This window comes from Mus musculus, chromosome 19 (assembly GCF_000001635.26).
Source record: "Mus musculus strain C57BL/6J chromosome 19, GRCm38.p6 C57BL/6J".
NCBI lineage: Eukaryota > Metazoa > Chordata > Mammalia > Rodentia > Muridae > Mus > Mus musculus.
The window spans coordinates 28,989,911-29,011,528 of NC_000085.6; the positions used below are offsets into that span (position 1 = coordinate 28,989,911).

Below are 21,618 nucleotides of genomic sequence, written 5' to 3' on the forward strand. Positions count from 1 at the left end.
GGGTCATTTTGTCTCAAAAAGAAAAGGGACAGTGAGTACTCGGATCTTCACGATTCTAAAAAGACACGAGGAACGGAAAGCCCTCTGATACGTCTACTACTTGTCTCAATTCTTTACAAATGTGCTTGCCCCAGTATTTTATTTTTAGTGTCCTCCTCCGCTGTAGCAGGGTTTGGAGAACAGTCTTGTCGCGGGTAATTTGAAGTTAAAGGAAAGTTGGCTGTGCTTTCTAAATCGGTCCCCCTCGACTCCGACTTAGATTGCTCTACACGAAGGAGCTTTTGAAATAGAAGAGGGACAAGTCAGAACACCCTTTGAACGCCCGGATCCGAACCTGCAGAAACCCTAGTTAGCTTTCCCGGACTTAAACTCCAGACTTTGCTTCTTCGTCCAGACGTGGCCACGCCCGGTCACGCCCCCGGAAATGACGTCCCGGCCGGCTACTTCTTCTTCCGCAGTCCGCCGGCGGCACAGTCCAGGCCTGCTCCGGGGGTGCATCGGCTTCGCCAGGGGCAGAGGGATTCTGGGTAACGACCGTGGCCGGCCGGGCGGCTGGCTCCGCCCAGCAGGTTCCACTCACGCCAGGGCCGTTGGCGCTGGCGGTTGCCGGGCCCGGACCAGTGGGACATGGAGCAGCCGTGGCCGCCACCGGGCCCCTGGAGCTTCCCGAGGACTGGCGGGGAAACCGAGGAGGAGAGTGACTTAGACGTGTCCCCCTCTTCGTCCCACTACTCTCCGGTACCGGACGGCGGCGCCCAGGTGAGAGCGGCCTGCGTTCTGCCGGGGGCGGGGGATGGGAAATGTCTGCGGGCATCGCGGGGGAGCCTGATGCCAAGCCACAGCTCTGGCAGCATCTTCCGCGAGAAAAGGAGGCGATCACGCGCGCATTCCCGACCTCCACGTCCACGCACACTTGTCCCTGCACCGGGGCTGGTTGCCCCTCACCTTTGCGAGAGGTTCCTCCTCCCCCTCTCTGCTGCTGTCTGCGTGGAGCTTTGGGGGCCGCTCAAGTGTATAACATTGACCCTTTGTCCTCTGGTGCGTGCTTTCATCCGAGCCTTTATTACGAGCTCCAGCTACTTTGTGCACAGTTGATAGGAACAGAGAGTGATTGTACTTCTAAAATAGTACACCGAGTCCTGACATAAACATCTCACGTGCTCTTTGCCGCGCTGACATCTCAGCAAATTCTGTAAGCCTTGCCTTTGACGCTGGCACACACCTCCGTTTCTATCATTGGTCCTTTACTGTATTCATAGTTTGATTCCGCGTCAGCCTCCGGTGAAAACATACAGCCACCGAATTGGCTTTCAGGCTTCTTCCCGAAGTTTCTGATACTACATGTGTTTTTCAACCCAGCTTTCTTGCCTCGGAAACTGTCAAGTGTTATATGCCAGTTATGGCTTTTATAGGGGTGCTGTGCTATGCTGCGAACATCACCTTCTCCCGACTTTTCACCTGGGTGTGTTTTGAACCAGATTTCAAAAGCATAGACTGAACACTAATCTTTTCAATGAAATTGATTGTAGGTGTCTGATTTCCAGGCGTTTTTGCAAAAATGTGGTCCAATATTATAATAGCTTTTCTTAAAGATGACTGGTTTAAATTGTCTGCCCGCAAGTCAGTCAGCTGAGTTGATTGGGCTCACCCACAGTATGCTGTTTCATAACCACAGACTATGGTCAGCCAACTAGTCATAGGGAAAGTAAGGCAAAATGAGAATTGATGGGTCAGTAGTCACCTAGTTACGGATCACTAGTATCATCTGTGTATACTTAGTATTGCAGAGGGAGAAAACGAAAAGTTGCTGGTGTCAATTTGGACAGGCAAGGGGAAACTGCCTCAATTTCAGTGCACTGTGGTTGACTCGAAGAAGTAATCCAAGAAACCCAACATTTTAAAACGATTTTACCTGTGCATTTGTTTAGGTGATGGGGTTTAAGAAGGCTTCTATTGCCTTCACTAAAGGAGATCTCCCAGGGTCATTTAGTTAGACAGTGCAGGGTCCCCACTAGAACTCATGACTCCCAGTCCGGTGTTCTTTTCAGGACGCTTCTGCACTGCCTATCCAGAGAAATACTATAGCATTTTATTTGGATGAGAAGGCTTTTAAATGGTGATAAAATTTACACAGTCATTACTTCTAAGAACATATAATTATTACAAGCCTACTTGTATGTTTTGCTAGCTTTAGGACTTAAATTGGGGGGGACATTAGAATATTTAAAAAAAAATAAAATGTTTAATCAATCAACAGGATTTTAAAAATTCATCTTAAATTACTGGCTTAATTTTTACCAAATATGAGAGACAGAGAGCTATCTCAATATAACATGATGTGTGAAAAGGCAAGCCAGAATTTGAGGACTTCAAAAAAGATGGTTGTATTTTTTTAAAGATTTATTTTATTTATATGAGTACACTGTAGCTGTCTTCAGACAGACCAGTAGAGGGCTTCAGATCTCATTACAGATGGTTGTGAGCCACCATGTGGTTGCTGGGAATTCAACTCAGGACCTCTGGAAGAGCAGTCAGTGTTCTTAACTGCTGAGCCATCTCTCCAGCCCGCTTGTATCTTTTTTTAAATTAAATTTTCATACAATATATTTGCATCTTGTTTTCCACTCTCCCAACTCCTCCCAGATCCTCCCCAAATCTCCTCATCTCACATTATGTTCTCCCTCTCTTAAAACAAACTACCCAAATGAAATCAAAATAAACAAGCAAAAGACTAGTAAGACTAAATAAATACAATTTTAGAATAATTAAAAAGGCTAAAATGGAGCAAAAAGTCCACAAAAACACCACAGAGTTCATTCTGTGTTGGCTAGCTACTGCTCAGCATGGCACTGCCCGCCCTGGAATGGGGGCGATGGAACTCAGTGATTTCCCCTTTCTAGCAGGTACCAACTGCACACTGCTTCTTGGTTAGGAGTGGGCCTGTGCCCACTTAGCCCTCTCAGTGCTGGGATCCAGTGTGGCTGCTGTTTGAGAGCTTTTGATGTGAAGCTGCTCCAGTAGACTTGAACCATCATAGTTTCTTTGCGGAGTTTTTGTTTACTAAAATTATGGCCTTTTAAACTTTTATATGATCACAGAATAAAATAAGACTTGATATGGGCTCAGAATGCAGCTCTGTGGAGAATGCGTGCCTAACATGGGTTCACGTCCCTGGGTTGCTTCTTTTTCTTAAAGACCCAATAGTATACTTAGTCATCTCTGTCCATGTTGGACTGTATGACCAAATGGTATGATAGTCTATGGGGAATAATTTAAATATACATAATTTTGGTAGTTGGCTTGATTTGAGAAATATTTGCTTTTGTATAATTAGGGCAAGATCCTGCACCCCACTTCTAATAATTGCCTTTATTGGTATAACTTTGTTTTTTACAAATTGTTTTACAGCTTCATTTTTCTCCTTTTACTGGCTTTCTCCCCATTTCCCCCACCCCCCTTGACATAAAAGTTTCTCTGTGTAGCCCAGCTATCCACTCTGTAGATGAAGCTGACCTTGAACTGACAGAGATCTGCCTGCCTCTGCATCCCAAGTGCCGGAATTAAAGGTGTGCAACAGCATTGATAATTTTTCTTTTAATTTAATTATTTTATGTATATGAGAATTTTGCTTGTGTGCATGTGTGTGCATCCCATGCATTCCTGACACCTGCCAAGGTCAAAAGAGGTCGTTGGATGTCCTGGAGTTGCAGACAATTGTGAGTCACCATATAGGTGCTGGAGATGGAGCCCAGGTCCTCCTCAGGAGTAACAAATGAGCTCAACCACTGAGCCAGCTCTCCAACATCTTCATTTTCTAGTGTATCAAGAAGTAAAAATAAATGTTTTACTTGTCGTTTAGAGACATGGCAGTATATGGGCTTGAAACCCAAATAACTACTAAATAAGGAAACAGGAGAGCAATGTCCACAGACAGCCAGTAGAAATCTCAAATGTGCTAGAAAACTCAGGTTTACTCCCTGTGCCAGAACAGTTTGTTACTAAATTCTAACTCCTTACAAAGCTTGGAATCAGGGAAAATAAGTATATATTAATGTTAAAAACAGCAGTATAGCAATGTGTATACCTTGGGTTTGGAGAGAGTGGATAAGAACAGGCTTGGGATCGGGCAGGGATCGGATAGAGGACAGAGTGTTATCAGTGAAAAGGGATAATCGGGTTCTGAGGGTGGGAAGAATAAGCCAGTAAGTAAAACTGACGGGAACTAAAGGGTCTGTGCTTTATAATAATAGACTCTCGGAAAAAGCATGACTGCCCCCTCTTTTTGAAGCATCATTCTAGTAGTGAATGGCTAATGAAGACCAAAAGGTATGATTATATTTATACAGTTGAGATGTAAATGAATAAAGGCTCTAATAATGATACAGTTCTGGCAACAGATTAAGAACAGTGATTCTTAGTAAGTAGTATGAAGTACATTTAACCAAGAAATCCTTAAAAAATGCCCTCCACTTTTGTTGTTGAGACAAGGAATATAAGGAACTAAACTCCCATTGCATTTACATGAGCAGTTACAGAAGTATTGAAAGTGATTTCTCCTGAGTAGAGCAGAGTCACCAGTTGGCACTTTTCGATTTCACTGTCACTGTTTCCATTAGGATTGAGGTAAGGTGTGCCTGTGTGACATAATCATTTAAGTAGCATTTTTTATTAAGAACTCTCTCATCGTCACAGATTGTGATGACACAAAGAAACTAGGAGCCATTAAATGGGTTCTTTGAAGTGAAGACTGGTCACTGCAAGATCTACAGGTCAGAGCTCTGGTTTTCAGGATGAGGAGCCATGACTGATGCACTGGACGTGGCTTTGCTTTCCTCCTCCTGGGGAAGGAAGGATTCTGGAGCCCACACAGCTGATGTTTGTTGTTGTCCGTCATCTCTGTGCGAATCACTGGCAATTGCCAGCCTTTGTAGTGTTAGTTGTCAAGGAGAGGCATCGATGAACAAAGAAGCTCAGAGTTGAATTGATGGATGTAAACTGCAATTGTAGACAAAGAATACAGCTATGCCTTGTACCAAAACGTCCTACAGAGACCCTTTGATGGAAAACAGTGAGCTGTGTCATTGCTGCTGCCTTCATTCCTTACTAATACAGTTGTTACTTCTTATTTAGATGTATAGCCACGGGATTGAGCTGGCTTGCCAAAAGCAGAAAGAATTTGTGAAGAGCTCTGTTGCATGTAAATGGAATCTTGCTGAAGCCCAGCAGAAACTTGGCAGCTTAGCACTGCATAACTCTGAGTCCTTGGATCAGGAACACGCCAAAGCACAGACCGCGGTGTCAGAACTGAGGCAGCGGGAAGAAGAGTGGCGACAGAAAGAAGAGGCTCTGGTCCAAAGAGAGAGGATGTGTCTCTGGAACATGGATGCCATTAGCAAGGATGTTTTTAATAAGGTATGATCTTTGTTGGACCATAAAAAAAGAGGACAGGGGCTGGGTATGTGGTCAAAGGTAGAACACGCAAGAGGCCCTGGGCTCCATTCCTAGCACTGCAGATAAAAATGAAGAAGGAGAACCAGAAGTGTCTGTAAGTAACTGTTGCAAAGCACCAGAGTCCTGCTAAACAGCCAGCATCTCCAAGCCTTGCTTCCTTCAGCGTAGGGTAGCTGGGAAGAATAGGAAGACCCCAGCTCACAAGGTGATGTGTAGCACGGGCCTGTGTGCTGAAGCTGAGATGTGGGTACTTCCTGATGTGGCCGGGCTGTCGGCTTCCTGTGGGTTTTGTAACACATGCAGTTACTGAATTTGTAAATACAATCCTTCAGTTTACCAGCATGGGTTTAGTAAACTCAGGAGAATCTTTCTTTTAATTTAAATTTTATCATACTGGATTGCATAAAGCCATTTTCGTGCAAGTATACAGTGCACTTTGAGACGTCCAGCCCCTATGCCCTTCCATTCTCCCTTTTCTCACCCATTCCCTTCCTGTTAGTTGCCTTTGTGTCCCTCGATAGTTTCACGTGCTTCTATATAGTCTGTTCTTTAGTGACTTTGTGCATCTATAGAAATATGATTATGTCCAGGTGCAAATCATTTTTCTGCAAATCACATAATCTCATATTTTTTGTGGCTACAAAATATTCGTGCGTGCGTGTGTGTGCGTGTGTGCGCGTGTGTGCGTGTATGTGTGTGTGTGTGTGTGTGTGTGTGTAGTGATGTACATTTAATCTTACTTTGGGCATCCATGCTAGTCCCATAGCTAATAAAATGATGATGCAACAAATTTTGATGTGTAAATATCTCTGATATGTTGACTGCCAGTTTTCCAGGTAAATACCCAGAAGTAGTATTTGTAGCTGGGCCACATGGTGGTTCTATTTTTAGTTTCTTGAGAAATGTACATACTAACATTCATAGTAGACAGGCTCTCTTACATTCCTGCTAGTGTATAAGTGTGCCATCTTGTCGGCAACCTTGAGCATTTTTATTTGGTTTTGTGGTGACTCTTATTCTGATAGTGGCAAAATGGAATCTCAGTGCAGTTTTGATTTGCATTTCTTGGATGGCTGATATCAGACATTTTCCCATATATCTATTGGCCGTCTGTATTTAATTTTTAAGGATTGTCTGCTTACTCCATTAGCCCATTTATTGAATGGATTGTTTGATTTCTTATTATTTAGTATTTTGCTTCTTTGTGTACTGTAGTAAAAGATATTAGGGTAATGATATGGTCCAGCAGGTCAGGATGTTTGCCACCAAGCCTAATGACCTGAGTTTGATCCTGAGGACCCACATGGGGAAGGGAGAGGCACTTGCAAATTATCTTCTGACCACCACACATACTCTATGGTATGTTAACACACAAATGTTCACACACGTGCACACACACACACACACACACACACACACACATGCATGCACACATGCACAGAGAGAGAGAGCGAGACATACACATCTGTACTCATGCAAACTAAACAAGTAAATGTAATAAAACAGTCGATCTTAAATAGGTATTAGACCTTAGAGGTACAACTGACAGATGTTGTCTCGTTTTGTAGGCCATCCTTTTGTTTTGCTATGAGGACACTTTGCATGAAGTCTCTGGTTAATTGCTGATGTTCTTTCTTGAGTGACTGGAGTCCTGATGTTCAGAGTCTCTGCCTATGCTGTTATCGTGAAGTGTTTTCTGTGCTTTCTCCTTTAGTAATCCTGGAGTTTCAGGTGTCACGGTAAGGTCTTTGATGCTTTTGGATGAGATAAAGATCTAGATTCTTCTGTGTGTGCTATCCAGTTGGCCACTACCACCTGAGGAAGCTGCCTTTTCTCTGATAAATAATTTATCTTGACATCTTTGTTAGCTGTGGCTCTCTTCTACACAATTGAATTGAAGTCAAGTACAGTGATGCTTCTAGTATTTTCTTTTAGCTCAGCTTGTTTAAGCTGTCTGTGGTCTTTTATGATTCCATTTGAATTTTTTTCTTCCTGGTTTCTGTGAAGAAACACATTGGGATTTTGATAGAGATCACATTGAATCTGTAATTGGTTTTGGTATCATAGCCATTTTTGCAATATTAAATCTTGTCCATCAGCAATGGAGATCTTTGTATTTCCTATTTTTTATAGTTTAGTGTTTTTACTATAGATGTTTTTCACTTCCTTACTAGAGTTAGGTTTATTCCAAGGTCTTTTGTTTTTATTTGTCTATATTTAAGGTAATCATGAATGTGATTTTTTTATATATATTTCTCAGCATGTTATTAGTTTATAAGCTACTGATATCTTTGTTAGTTTTGTATCCTATCAGTTTGCTGAAAGTGTGTATCAGATAAAAGATTTTGTGGTATAGCCATTGAGGTCTCTGGCCTGTAGAATTATATTATTTACAAATAAGAGCACATTCACTTCTTCCTTCCTATTTGTGTCTTCTCTTGTCTTGCTGCAGAAGTCATCAAGCACCATATTGAATAAGAGTGAAGGAATCAGGCACCTTGTCTTGTTTTGGGTGCCAATCTTGTCTTTTAAATAACAGTATTGAAACATTGAATCAGTCCTTTAAATTAATAACCTAGAGAGTAGAGTCTCTTAAAATAGTACAGTACTTCTGCCAGATTAATAGGGTTTTTGTTGTTTTAAAGACAATCAGTTTTGTTTTAGTTTAAGTTTTAATCGGGATCTCATGTAGCCCTGGCCCGTCTGGAAGTTTCTTAGCCCAGGGAGACCTCAGACTCAGAGATCTGTCTGTCTGCCTCTGCTTCCCCCCAAAAAGACATGTGGCACTGTGCCCAGGGATGCATGCCTGAATCTTGTAAAATATATACCAGATTCCATTACTCCATACCAAACACCCCAGAAGGGAAGTACTTTGTTAATTTTTTGTGTGTTTCTTCCATTTTAAATGATATGTTCAATCTGTTATGAACTTCATCTGTATCTCTGCTTTTTAATGCTTCTGCTAATGCTAGTAGAAAATTTTAAGGTGTATTTGTGGCTCGAACAGTATTGATGCAGGTAACAAAGTACAAGGTGCTTTTGTTTTGAAATGCAAGCTGGCAGGGAGCTAGTTTATTCGTTTCATTTTTGGCAGTGATATCAGTGTTTAAGTGTATCAGAGAATACTTTGGCAAAACTGTTCTGTTAGTTTTGCTGGTTAGATGTGAAACTTCTTGGTCTGTTTTATGACTTATTTAACAAATGCAAATTCTTCCTTACTAGAAGTTTGTACTTAGTTTTAAGGAGGATTAAAACTTTTTAGAAATGCAATCAAGCTATATTTTTTGTTTTATTTCTTCTCAAAGAATTTATAGTAAATATCTTTGACTTTTTTTTCTTTTTTTTTCTTCTTCTTTTTTTCTCTTTTCTTTTTTTGAGACAGGGTTTCTCTGTATAGCCCTGGGTGTTCTGGAACTCTATCTGTAGACCAGGCTGGCCTCGAACTCAGAAATCTGCCTGCCTCTGCCTCCCGAGTGCGTGCGGCACCACTGCTCGGCTATCTTTGACTCTTATGTGCTTGGATTATTGCGTTTGCTTCTATCAAAAAACCCAAAGAATCGGCTGCAGTTGCAAGTATTTATTGGAAATGAATAATGCAGATGTAAATTATACATGGAAAGAATCTCTCTATTCTTGTCTTTGTTAGGGTAATCAGGTTAAAAAAAGATTTCATTCAGATGTTTTTCTGTGATATCTAGATAAATTTGTATTTTAAAACTAATGAAACTACCAAATGAGAATGTTTACATTTTTAATGATGAGTTTAGCAGATTAATTTAATGATGCATGGTGCTTTGCCATAATTCTTATAGCATCATGTCTATAGGAAAGATTACTAAGCATTCAATATTTGAAGAGTTTTAGTTAAAATACTGATTTTAGTCACTCAATTTTTCCAGAGTTTTATTAATCAAGATAAAAGAAAAACAGAAGAGGAAGATAAATCACAATCATTTATGCAGAAATATGAGCAAAAAATCAGACATTTTGGTAAGTCCACTACTTAAATTTTCTTCTTTATTGTGTTAGAGATCATTGGTATGTGTGTAACAATGAACCTATAAAATGAGGCCCCCAAACTACTCGTGGCCAACCTGCTTATGCTTCTGGTCGTGTCACAGACCTGCTTCTGTCCTCTCTTGTGTCAGGGTGTGAAGAGAAGTACTTCATTAATGATGGTATCACTGTTTTGTATTTTTTTACTGTTCAGGGATTTTCTTTTTGAAATTTTTTTAAACATAAAAAGGTTAGCACTCGTTTAAAAATGTATCTCATCTACTTGATGTGCAGTGGGAGAGATCAGGTGCACATGCATGGGGGGCAGGGTACAGCTTGCTGGAGTCCTTCTTTTTCATCATGTCGGGTGGAGAGCAGGTCCTTTGTCCACCAAACCATTGCTCCAGCTCCGATGCTCAGTTTTCTTCTTCCAGATTTGCATATCATGCTGTGTAATTTGTAGTTCTTGACATGTTACTCAGATAATAGGACAGAAATGTACAAAAATCTAACATAGAACTTTTGCTCTCTTTAAAGATTTATTAAAATCTTTATATGTGCGTGCTTATGCCTGTATAAGTATATGCCACGTGTATAGGAGGGCCATGGAGATCACAAGATGGTGGCAGATCCCCTGAGACTGGACTTCTGGGTGGTTGTAAGTCACCCCAGTGTGGGTGCTGGGATCTGAACTTAGGTTCTAGAAAAGCAGGAAGCACTCATAATGGCTAAACCATCTCTCCAGTCCCAGAACTAGCTGTTTCTAATGGGTGAAGCGGGGTGAACTTGGTGTAAGTGAAGGATTCCTAGAGGAGGTAATGTCTGAGTTTGTTTAGGAGGGGCAGATTTTCAGAATTTTCCATAAAGATTAGGCAACAGCATGAGAAGTGCAGAGTCAGAAAATATATGCATGGTGTATTCTGAGGCCTAAACAATATGATGCTGTAGGATTGAAAATGCTACGTGGAAGTGTGAGGAGTTGAGGGTCACACTTTTTTATTCAAATATTGTGTGAATGAACAGACATGGCTCTTGCTTATGTTTTGTTAATCAGTGGCATGTTGTGTAGGAAGCCAACTCTAAGATGGCGCCTGTGTGCCGTTGTCATAAACACCACCACTGCGCAGGCGTAAGTCTGGCGCCAACCCCTCCTGAGCGGGTACATGCTAATTAGGTGACAGCGGTTCAGCCTATCCCAGGAGGACACGAAGCCTTTCCCTGTGCTGGGGTACATATAAGCAGACCTCCCTGGGTGCCCGGGGTCCCCATAGCAGCATCGAGGCGTTCCTGCAGTAAAGGCTGTTGAGAAGAATCCGACCGTGTTATGTCTTCCTTGCCGGCCGAGGAGGGCGCAGCAATGTTGAAACCTTTTTCCATTTGTGTTCTCTCAAAGTAATTTTGTTTCAAAAGGAGAAATTGTACATTTAACTCAAGAATAGTACCCAAAAAAGCTGGGCATGTTCACACGTGCTTGAAATCCCATCACTGGAGAGGCTGAAGCTGGGGGATCGCAAGTTCAGGGTTAGTCTGGACTATGAGACTCTGTCACAAATAGCCAAGTCAAAACAACAACAACAACAACGACTAGTACCTGAAGAGCTAAACACACAAGTTCACATTTCTACATATGTCGTGTCGTCTTATACATAGAAGTAAGAGGAATGGGCATGCCTCTTTTGGGTAGATTTTACAGTCTTTAAACCAGGAAGGATAGAAGGGACTGAAGCAGTAATTTGCAGATGAGTCCTGTGTTGTCAGTTGCCATCCCTTCCTAGTCCTTGTTACCACAGCCCATGTGTTCTTCTGGGGGAGAATGATGCGCCGTCCCCTCGTACTTCTTTCTAGACACACAGAACATTGGTAGAAGAGTGGCACTAGTGCTCTTGTGTTTTGAGTTTGGTTTGGTTTTGGTTTTTGCCCACCTGGCATTCCATATGCCAGTTGTTTTGGAGCCATGCCACCGAGTAAGTGAGAAACAGTACGTTCTTTTGTTGTAGAATGAGTGCTTCAGTTAAATGGCAATTGTGTGTGAGAAAACATCCCAACTTCATAAGTGCTGTAATCCACCTTGACACCAGGCCTGAGTCTACAGCAGTAGACCCTGTCTCACGGTGTGAAACTGAGGTTCTGAGCATTCCATGGTAAGACCAATGAGTGTCAGGAGTTGATTTATCATTTATCTTGATAATAAAATAAGTATAAAATAGTGTATACTAACCAATTCATCTAGTAGATCAAAAAATGTATTACTGGTAAAGCAAGGTAAGGAGAGAGAACCACTTTCAGCTCGAGCATGGGCTTGTTCAAGTGAGGGATTATTGATCCTTCCAAGAAGAAACTGGACCAATATACCAATATACTCAAGCGGCTATTTGGTGGAGGAATAATTAAATTTGTAGAATATGGTGCCATATTGAAGTTTTAGCTTTATTTTTTTCCTGGACTAGGCTACCGAAACATCCTTGATAAGAAGACTCCACGCTCTTGAGTTTGTGCATAATCTCAAACCTATGCTCACCATAACCCCTTAGTTTATTCAACTATGGTATGTTTAATAAGATGGCCAGAAGAGGCTGCCTTGACATCCACAGATGATTCATAAGCACGTGTTTTACCATTGCATGTTGTGAGCTTCTAGCATCTCATCTTGTAATACTAACCAGGCCCTTGCTGCCTTCAAATCCAACCAGACGTTAGCCCCTCCCAGGTTCACACTGTGATGTTCTTAGTGGAAATGCACACTGGCTTTTCACTTTGGAGGAGGTGCCCTACTTGCTGCAGCACATTGGATCCACAGAAATGTTCTTAAGGTAGTAGGCTGCCAAAATTTTCATGTATCTTACTTTCCACTCACTCTCTGGTATGTGTGTATCATATAAATAGGCATCTGGGATACCTGCTACTTCTGCTCGCCAAGTTCCATCAACATAGAGTGGACTAATTTCCAGTTACATGGGATGATGAGGTATCAAGTGTACGTTTACAAAGTGATAGCACAGTTGATAGTGGTCTGAGATAAGAGTCTGAGTTTGATGTTATTCAACTTTGGATAAAGCAAATATTTCTGCTAGTGTGTACTTATTTGTAAAGGAAAGAAGTATTTGCCAGACTGATGAGATATTTTGATGAACTCCTTAAAGAACATCTCTAATGGCAGCTATAACTAAAGCTTCCAAGTGAGACTTTCCAAACTTGGATTCTGTTCTCATCTCTTGAAAAAGAGGGCGTGGTAGATGGGGACTGTCTGTGTAGGCTGCCGGGACTTCACACCCATGTCTCAATTGTGCCTGTGTTCTTCTCAACTCTCCATTATTCTAGTGATGGCTCTTTTTCCTGCTCTTTACCCTTACACTTAAATGAAATTTACCAACTAACGGTTGCAGTGTTATGGATTATTGAAATCTGATTTTCCTTTACATTTGTATTTATTAGTGCTTTGGAAATATAAAATGCTGATTTAGACTAGACACAGAGCTCATTTATTTTCTTTTAACCAGCTCCCACAGTTGTGCGTATCTTTAACATCACTGTGGTACTAGAGCTGCTGTTTGAATTGTGCAGTAATCTTTCAGAGCGCAACATTTTCCCTTTCAGCTGGAGTTAGCTTGGATTCCGAATTCTCTGAGTCTATGCAGGCTGGTCACTTCTCTGAGTCTATGCAGGCTGGTCACTTCTCTGAGTCTGTGTAGGCTGGTCACTTCTCTGAGTCTATGCAGGCTGGTCACTTCTCTGAGTCTGTGTAGGCTGGTCACTTCTCTGAGTCTATGCAGGCGGGTCACTTCTCTGAGTCTATGCAGGCTGGTCACTTCTCTGAGTCTGTGCAGGCTGGTCACTTCTCTGAGTCTATGTAGGCGGGTCACTTCTCTGAGTCTATGTAGGCTGGTCGGTCACTGGACACTTTACCAAGCACTGTAAACATTTGCACAGGAGCTGTTTTCTCTCTCACTTGTTATACCTTTGTTGCATTCTAAAACCATGTGGTTTTTTTTTTTTTTTTTTTTTTTTTTACTTAAGCAGTCTTTAATGAAAGCCGTGCATGGGATGTCTCTACTCCTGCATCTTCTCGATTGTTTCTTCCTTGTATTTGCCCTTCTCCTTTCCTACTTGTCGGGACTTGGCTTTCCTCTCCAGGATCTTCTTGCGGTCCTTGTCCAGCTTTAGCCTGGTGATAACGACCTTGCTGGGGTGGATGCCCACAGGGACGGTTGTGCCATTAGCCTTCTCTCGCTGGACGCGTTCGATGTAGATGACGTACTTCTTCCTGTACACTTGGACCACCTTGCCAATCTGCTGGCCTTTGTAGTGTCCACGAACAACCTGAACTTTGTCATCCTTCCGAATGGGCATAGACCGAACGTTATACTTCTGTCTCAGCTCTTTGGAAAGAGGGGAAGACATGATCTTCCTCCGAATGTGAGAGGGCGCATTGAAATGCCGTTTGCGGTTCTTGCTTCGGTCAGAAGTCACGAAGGGATTGAACTTCATTTTGGCGGCTGCGATCCACCGATGGCCGCCAAACCATGTGTTTTTTAACTGTATTTTTAAAAAGCTATGAACTACTTGAATAAAATATAAAGTAAAATGAACTGAAAATTATATGTATTATAGGAATTAAATTTGTCTCTGTGATAAAATTGCATATTTTTTTCTAAAATTTGAGAACTTTCCAAATTCTCTACAACAAATACACTTCATTTCTAGTACCTGAAAAAATATTTAAGGTCATATTCTAATAATTATGGGATGCCTTAATATTAAAAAAATATGTCATATAGATACATATACATACATATATATGTATACGTATACATATATACATACATACACACACACACACACACACACACACACACACACACACACATATATATATATAAAACCACTGAGAAATGGAAATGCCAGAGAAGTGTGTAGAATACTTAATGGGGTAACCTGAAACCTCAGAAGCATGGTAAGGTGATGGAGAGAAGGATGGATTTGGTTTTGACTAACATGACTTTGTGTGTCGGCACGGAGGTAAAAAATGTTGTCTGGTGATAGGTGGTGGGAAACATGGGGAAATGAGGCTCAGTAAGCAAAACTAGCCATGAGCTTCCCACGGGCCTTGCCGCCTAGCTCACTATTTGTTAATGCCTGCTAGCAACTGTTTACTATGTGAGGCACTGTTCCTAGTGATTGATATGAATCACTGTCTGTAATTCATAAAAATCCTTCTTCACTTGATCTTAGCCAAAAGGCCGAAAAGTGATAAAAATCCTTCTTGTTGGGACTGCTTTAGTCCTGCTCTACGGAGGAAGATGCAGATGTATGTGAAGAGACCTGCCCAAGCTGAAGCCGAGGTCCAGACCGAGTCTGTTTGGGTCTAGAGTCTGATTCCCTGTCCGTTAGCCTCGGCTGTGTTCCTTTGTTTACAGATTTTAAAGTAAGGGTCATTTCAGATAGGTTCTACTTCTGTAACTGTGGGTTCTCTTTAAATATCTTCCTATAAAATCCCACATGATTTCTCTTAAGACCTATATGGACTAGTTCTTGATTTCATACTAATTCAAGATCTAATTTACTTAGATACAATCCTTGTCCAGTCTCAAGTACTAAAGTCTTAGGTATTAAAAAAATAAAAACTTTGGCATGTAATCTCACCTGTGTGGCTGTTAACAAGCGTTACTTATCTTTTTCATATTACCTTTAACTCAGAATCCAAATGGAAGGGTTTTGTTCATTCAGTTATAATGCTGCCTTGTTGAGGTAAATAGATTATTGGAGATAAAAACAGAAGGGATTGCCTGTCTAGAAGTGTGAGCAAGCCAGCAAAGGGACTCGGTATGTAGCTCATTTGGTAGAGTGCTTGACAGGTGTGCCCGGTGGCTAAGGTCCTATAATCCCAGAAATGGAGAGAGATGGGAACAAAGCCAGCCTGGGTTCTCTGGGACCTTCTCAAAAGAGAGTGTGGGGGAGGGGGCCGAGGCTGTGCATGGAGTCATTTTATGTCTTTAGGTATAGGAAAGGAGGGTTGTGCTTTTATCAGCTCTGACTTTCAGCACTCATTCATTCCACAGGAAATAGTTTAAAATACATTTGCATAATCATTCTGCGTCCCAAAATCTTAAATGACCCAACTGTCAGAAAAATATGGTGCACACTTATAATCCTGGCACTGAGGGGCAGAAGCTGAAGAAGTTTAAAGAATGAGGGATTGTTGAGTTATATAGGGAAACTCTGTCCTCTTTGGGATTTTTTTCTTAATTAAAAAAAAAAAAAGCTGAAATTACCTACAACCCTTTTCTAAAGATAGTGTATTTTTAATTGGTTCCCATATGTTGCTGTGTAGTCTTAAGTAAGATATTTGTCTTTGGTTTTGATGACATGTTTGCATGTGAAATTTAGTATGTAGGAATTCATTTTGTGTTGAAAGTGAAGTTTTATTGTCATACTCTCAGGAAAGTCCTGGGAAACACCATGATGGCTTAATAACATCTGTACTGTTTGCTGCTACGTGTAAATCTAAAGTTTGAAGCTTCTGGCGTTGCAGTACTCAGTACATACAAGGGTAACCCTGAACAGCACATTGCAGATGCCGTGTGACTCATCCTGACTTTGCTAAATTAGGTGAAGATGCAGACGTACGACTTGTACTATTTGGATTCATTTAATATCTTGAAATAAAATGGCAGCCTTTGAAATATGTCCAATTGGTTTTTAAAAGAATGGTTATTTACTGTACACAACTGACCAGATGACAGCATTAGTGAATGGCTAGTGTGACTAACATGACAAGGGTATCAGTGATCACAGTACCAACTAGTGTTTCCCAGCCAATAACATTTCCTGAAGTGGCAAATTTTATTATATCCTGGACACTTTAAAAAACAGAGATAATATAGGCCTCAAGCCTCATGCATAATAAGCAAATTCTTTATCACTGGACCATGCCCTAGTCTGTTTGTTGGATTGTTTTTGTTTTTGAAACAGTCTTGCAAAGTTGCTCCGGCTGTCCTTGACCGGCCTTTGTGGTCCAGACAGCCCTTGCATTTGCAGTCTTTGCCACAGCTAGGCAATAGTAGAGATTCTTACTCATCTTTTTAATAAAAACCATCCTGCTCTCTTAGTAAATGGTACTGAGTTGTACAAGCTTTAGGGGAAGATCAAGTGTCTCAATGTATGTGGAACTTTGGGTATTCCTGTAAGCAGGAGACATCAACTGGCCACTCTTGTTAAGCCAGACTAATTATCTGAAATAAATCGTGCTGGCCATTGATTTTTAAGAAGTTCAGCTTTCTTTTCTTTTTCTTTTTCTTTTTCTTTTTCTTTTTCTTTTTTGGTTTTTCAAGACAGGGTTTCTCTGTGTAGCCCAGGCTGTCCTTGAACTCTGAAATCAGCCTGCCTCTGCCTCCCAAGGGCTGGGATTCAAGGCGTGCGCCACCACTGGAAAAACCAAAAAGAAAAAAAAAAAAGAGGAAGAAGAGGAAGAAGTTCAGCTTTCTCGGCTTGCCCTGTCATGTATCACACTGGTCTGGAACTGTGAATTGTCTCTAAAGAGTAACATTTAAAATCTGTGTATTGCCTCACAGAAAGAAAGGAAATATTTGACATTTGTGATTGAATTCTTTTTTACAGGTATGTTGAGTCGCTGGGATGACAGTCAGAGGTTTTTGTCTGACCACCCACACCTCGTATGTGAAGAGACTGCTAAATATCTTATTTTATGGTGTTTCCACCTAGAAGCTGAGCAGGTACTGTATGAACCTTGAATGTCTGCAGACCTTAATAGACTCCTAATTTTTATTTTATTTTCTCCCATTATTTACCTTAAATGAGAGGAGGAAGGTTCTTAGAAGGAATTAGAAAGTTTTATTGTTTGTTTCCAACCTTCGCGCTCCGTGCAGGGTTTGTGCTCACTCGCCTCGCTCGCTCACTTTGCTGCCTCTGATCATCCTTCCAGTGTGCTGTGAGCACTCCTCTCCTCTTGTTTACTAGTTAGAAAGTCATGCTTTCAATTGTCCATAAAGCAGTCACAATTTGAACTCTGCCAGAAGTAGGTAGTTATTCTGGTCCATGTAATAGCATTAAGATGTTCACTTTATGTTCACAGAATATTTTACTTAACAGTAAAGAGAATAAAATTAAAAGTATTCTAAAAACACAAAGTTTGCAATCAGAGCCAATTCTGTCTCTTTGCAGAAGTGTTTTAACTTTGGTGCCTGCCTGTGTTTTTCAGAAAGGCGCTCTAATGGAACAGATAGCACACCAAGCTGTGGTAATGCAGTTTATTATGGAAATGGCCAAAAACTGCAATGTGGATCCAAGAGGCTGTTTTCGTTTGTTTTTCCAGAAAGCCAAAGTGAGTAGTGACCTGGTGCTGTTAAATGAGAAGGTTGGGCAAAGCTGAGCTTTGTCCTGGGCTCATCAGGAGGCTGGTTAGCCAGGAGGCTGCTAACATTGTAGCTTTTTTAGTGAAAGGAAATGCCTAGTGTTGGTACTTACACTATATGTAAGCCAGTATAGAGATTACATAGTATAAATATTTATGATACAACATAGTTGTATTAGTTAGGGTTTTCTTTGCTGTGAAGAGAGGTCATGACCACATAAAGGAAGACATTTAATTGGGTCTGGCTTACAGTTCAGAAGTTTTGTCTATTATCCTTCTGGGAAACATGACATCATGCAGGCAGACATGGTTCTGGGGTAGCCATGAGTTCTCCATCTTGATCTGCAGGCAGCTGCAGAAGATTATGTACCACACTGGAGTATCTTGTGCATAGGACACCTCAAAGCCTGCTCTTATAGGGACACATTTCCTCCAACAAAGCCACATCTCCCAATAGTGCCACTCCCTATGGGCCAAGCATTCAAACACTTGAGTGTGGGGGCCATACCTATTCAAATCACCACAATAGAATTGAAATTATCATGCTGATTGGTACTTAAAGGGTAAGAGACAGACCTTATATTTAAATGGAAACACATTCAAATTCATGTGACTGTTTTAAGTACTTCATCCTTTACCTGGTTACTGTATAAGGAGTATTTACTACCACAAAGCCTGGCCATTTCAATTGTTAGGATGCAGGGTTGAGCAAAGCAGACACAGCTTCCTCCACTGGTACAACTCACTCTTTAAGAAACCAAACTTGGAGCTGAGCAGTGTTGGCAGCAGCAGTGGCGTTGGTGCACGCCTTTAATCCCAGCAATTGAGGGGCAGAAAGAGGTGGACCTCGGAGTTCAAGGCCAGCCTGATTTACAGAGGGAGTTTCAGGACAGCCAGGGCTACACAGAGAAACCCTGTCTCACAAAACAAAACAAAAAAAGCAGAGAAGAAAAAGAAAGAAAAGAAACCAATTTTTTTTTAATGAAAAAAAAAACTGTAGTAATGAGGCGAGTGGATAGTGAGTTGCGTTCTGAAATGGGCTCCGCATGAGCTGCAGTAGTGAGAGCTGAGAGACATAGAGGAGGCAGGACAGGGAGGAAGAGGGAAGCCAGCAAACAACCAAAACACTTCACTTCATATTCAAGGGATGACTTTCAGAAAGCACTGGGGTTCATAGGATAATATGTGGCTAATATCTATCTATGGAACATTTATAATAATCTAAGAAAATGTGTTACAAGTTTAAAACAAGAGATGCATGTTCATATAAACATAAGAAACTAGATATGTACAGAGAGATTACTATCTTGTGTTTTCTGAATCACTAATAGTTAGAAGTTTCCTAAAAGGCAAAGCAGCAGAGCAGTGAGGATCTAGGTCTGCTAGTGGCAGCGCACATTAGAGCAGCCCTTTGGAAGTACTCTATGGGACTGAGCAGTGCGCATCTGGATGGAGAGCAACCCCATCGCCAGGGATGTAACACAGCACGTTCTCAGCATGCGCAGGAGCCCTGAGAGTCAGGAGACCGCAGGAACAGTCATCTCCATATCGCTGCAGTGAGATTAGTGGCGACCTGATTCTCATTCACTCGGGAGATCAGTGCTAGACTTACAGGTGTGCCATTGCGCTGGGATTTTACATGGAACCGAGGAGCCCAACTAAGGCCCTCATGCTGCAGAGTATGTGTCACTGTTGCCCAGACTTGTCACATTCTCAGACTTTACGGGTCACTTTCTGAGTCTCAAGTAGTCATATTTAGCTCTGGAAACACAGTAGTGTAAAATTAAAGTATACTGCTAGTGGCATCGTGGAGTAGACTTGATCCTGGGTCTTTTAAGTTTGTATTTCAAAATTCCAACACAGTAAATATTGACCCATGTAACCCACATAAAGAGAAATTACTGCACGCATGAGCATTTAGAGTGTAGCTGAGGCTTGAGAATTCTGTACTCACTGCTATGCTGTTTATAGATTTGTTTATATCGCAGCCTAACCCTAAGAATAAGTTGTGGTATAGTCACTAATCATCATTATAGATGAAAAAACAATGAATGAATGAATCAAGCTAGTTGTATAGCCAGCATCAACTTTAAATATATATTTTATAAGGATGGTAGTTTTAAATGTTTTATAGTTTAATAAAGCATTTATAAAGGCAGAACTGCATATACATATTTTTGCACATTTTAACATATGCAACTGGAAGTTAAAAGGAAGTATACCAGAAGTTTACCTTTGATTATTCTTGAGTATAGAATTATTTTCATTTTTTTCATGATACTCTACAATGAACATTTCCTATTAGAAACAGAAAACAAAAAACTAATTTTATTTTTAAATGTAAAAAGACGGTTACCTCAAATGCTATAACCTCCTTGTAGTTGTAGTCTAATCTTACAGTTTCCTTCAATCTCACCCTTCAGTTTCCAGTAGAATTTTAATGAACAAATGACTGAGTTATAATTTTAGCTAGGCTTATGCTAACTAAATTTTTACTTGATTCATAGAAGCAATAAAAAGTATACCTTTTGGTGATACCTTATTGGATGTGTTTCAACTGATACTTAATTTGGTAATGGGACATTGCCACGCTACGCTTTAATATTTATCTTTGATAAAACAACTGACAATGATTAAAGTCTTTAACCCTAACAGTTTTAATATTAAAAATTAGGCAGTAATGTTTGCAGGTGTTTCTGCAATGTTTAAAGCATTTTGTACGGATTAGCTTACTATACCTTCTGTGTTGTAGGTTACTTCTTTAAACAGTCATGTCTCTGTTGATTTAAGCCTGTAGGCCTTAGGGTTACAGTAGAGTGTGCAGTCTGATGCCTTTGACAGTGTTACTTTTGGATGCGGACACTGCACAGTAGCATGGATTATACGAGTACTAGCTAGTACTAGAATATGATGTTACGCCTAACTGAGCAAGTTATTCAAGTAGACAGGATATCCCAGAACATAATTTTCATTATTTATGTAACCCAGAACTAATCTATAATTTCAACCAAGTTGTACAACCTAAACTCCCTTTACAAGGTCTTTCTAGCTCCTGAACTGAAAGCCAGCATACTGTTAGCAAAGGGCGTGCACCCTGCTAGTTACACGTAGAAGAAATGTCTATAAAGTGAGGCCTCTGTCAGTAGAGAGGGGCTTTTCATGGAGAACTTAAGACTCCTACATCACTGGATGCCAGAGATCCCTTCCTTCCCTCAGTCTAAGTTATCATACTTGTTTGTTTCCAGATGCCACAAAGACACTTGCTTAGCTAGGGCACTGAAGATACAATAATTAATTTGAATGCTGAGTTTGTTTCTTATGACATTTACAAAGAGAATTGTACTGGCTGGTTTGGGGTGTCAACTTGACACAGACTGGGGTTATCACAGAGAAAGGAGCTCAGTTGGGGAAGTGCCTCCATGAGATCCAACTGTGGGGCATTTTCTCAGTTGGTGATTAAGGTGTAAGGGCCCATTGTGGTTGGTGCCATCCCTGGGCTGACAGTCTTGGGTTCTATAGAAAGCAAGCTGAACAAGCCAGAGGAAGCAAGCCAATAAGTAACATCCCTCTATGGCCTCTGCATCAGCTCCTGCTTCCTGCCCTACTTGAGTTCCAGTCCTGACTTCCTTTGGTCATGAACAGCAATCTGGAAGTGTAAGCTGAATAAACCCTTTCCTCCCCAACTTGCTTCTTGGTCATGATGTTTGTGCGGGAATAGAATCCCTAAGACAAGAATCTAAAACGGCCTGAGGTGTTCTAGATGATGATATTGCTCAACTTCCGAGAGTTAACTTGAGGCTGGT

General features: G+C 41.1%; 2 protein-coding genes and 1 pseudogene across 10 annotated transcripts in view; 1 reads left to right on the forward strand and 2 right to left on the reverse strand.

The window, feature by feature from the left end:
- The first annotated feature begins 426 nt into the window (after nucleotides 1-426).
- Cdc37l1 (cell division cycle 37-like 1) overlaps nucleotides 427-21,618 on the forward strand; it is a 36,328-nt gene continuing 15,136 nt past the window's right edge. For 6 of the 9 annotated variants that reach the window (NR_165054.1, NM_001302380.2, NM_001377047.1 and 3 more), the window contains exons 1-5: nucleotides 457-759; nucleotides 5,131-5,412; nucleotides 9,351-9,441; nucleotides 17,062-17,177; nucleotides 17,663-17,785. Coding sequence is in view for 5 of the 9 variants with exons in the window: in NM_001302380.2 (NP_001289309.1) it covers nucleotides 628-759; nucleotides 5,131-5,412; nucleotides 9,351-9,441; nucleotides 17,062-17,177; nucleotides 17,663-17,785 (744 nt within the window). In the remaining 4 variants the exon portion in view is untranslated. Of the gene's footprint in view, nucleotides 760-5,130; nucleotides 5,413-9,350; nucleotides 9,442-17,061; nucleotides 17,178-17,662; nucleotides 17,786-21,618 lie in introns of all 9 variants that reach the window. The other 3 variants (NR_165053.1, NR_165055.1, XR_003952810.1) reach the window with 2 other exon arrangements.
- Nucleotides 5,143-21,618, reverse strand: part of Ak3 (adenylate kinase 3) — a 53,028-nt gene continuing 36,552 nt past the window's right edge. Inside the window, exon 5 of the mRNA XM_006527222.4 lies at nucleotides 5,143-5,730. Within this exon, the coding sequence (XP_006527285.1) occupies nucleotides 5,502-5,730 (229 nt within the window). The 3' untranslated portion in view covers nucleotides 5,143-5,501. The remainder of the gene's footprint in view (nucleotides 5,731-21,618) is intronic.
- On the reverse strand, nucleotides 13,433-13,965 carry Gm10136 (predicted pseudogene 10136; annotated as a pseudogene).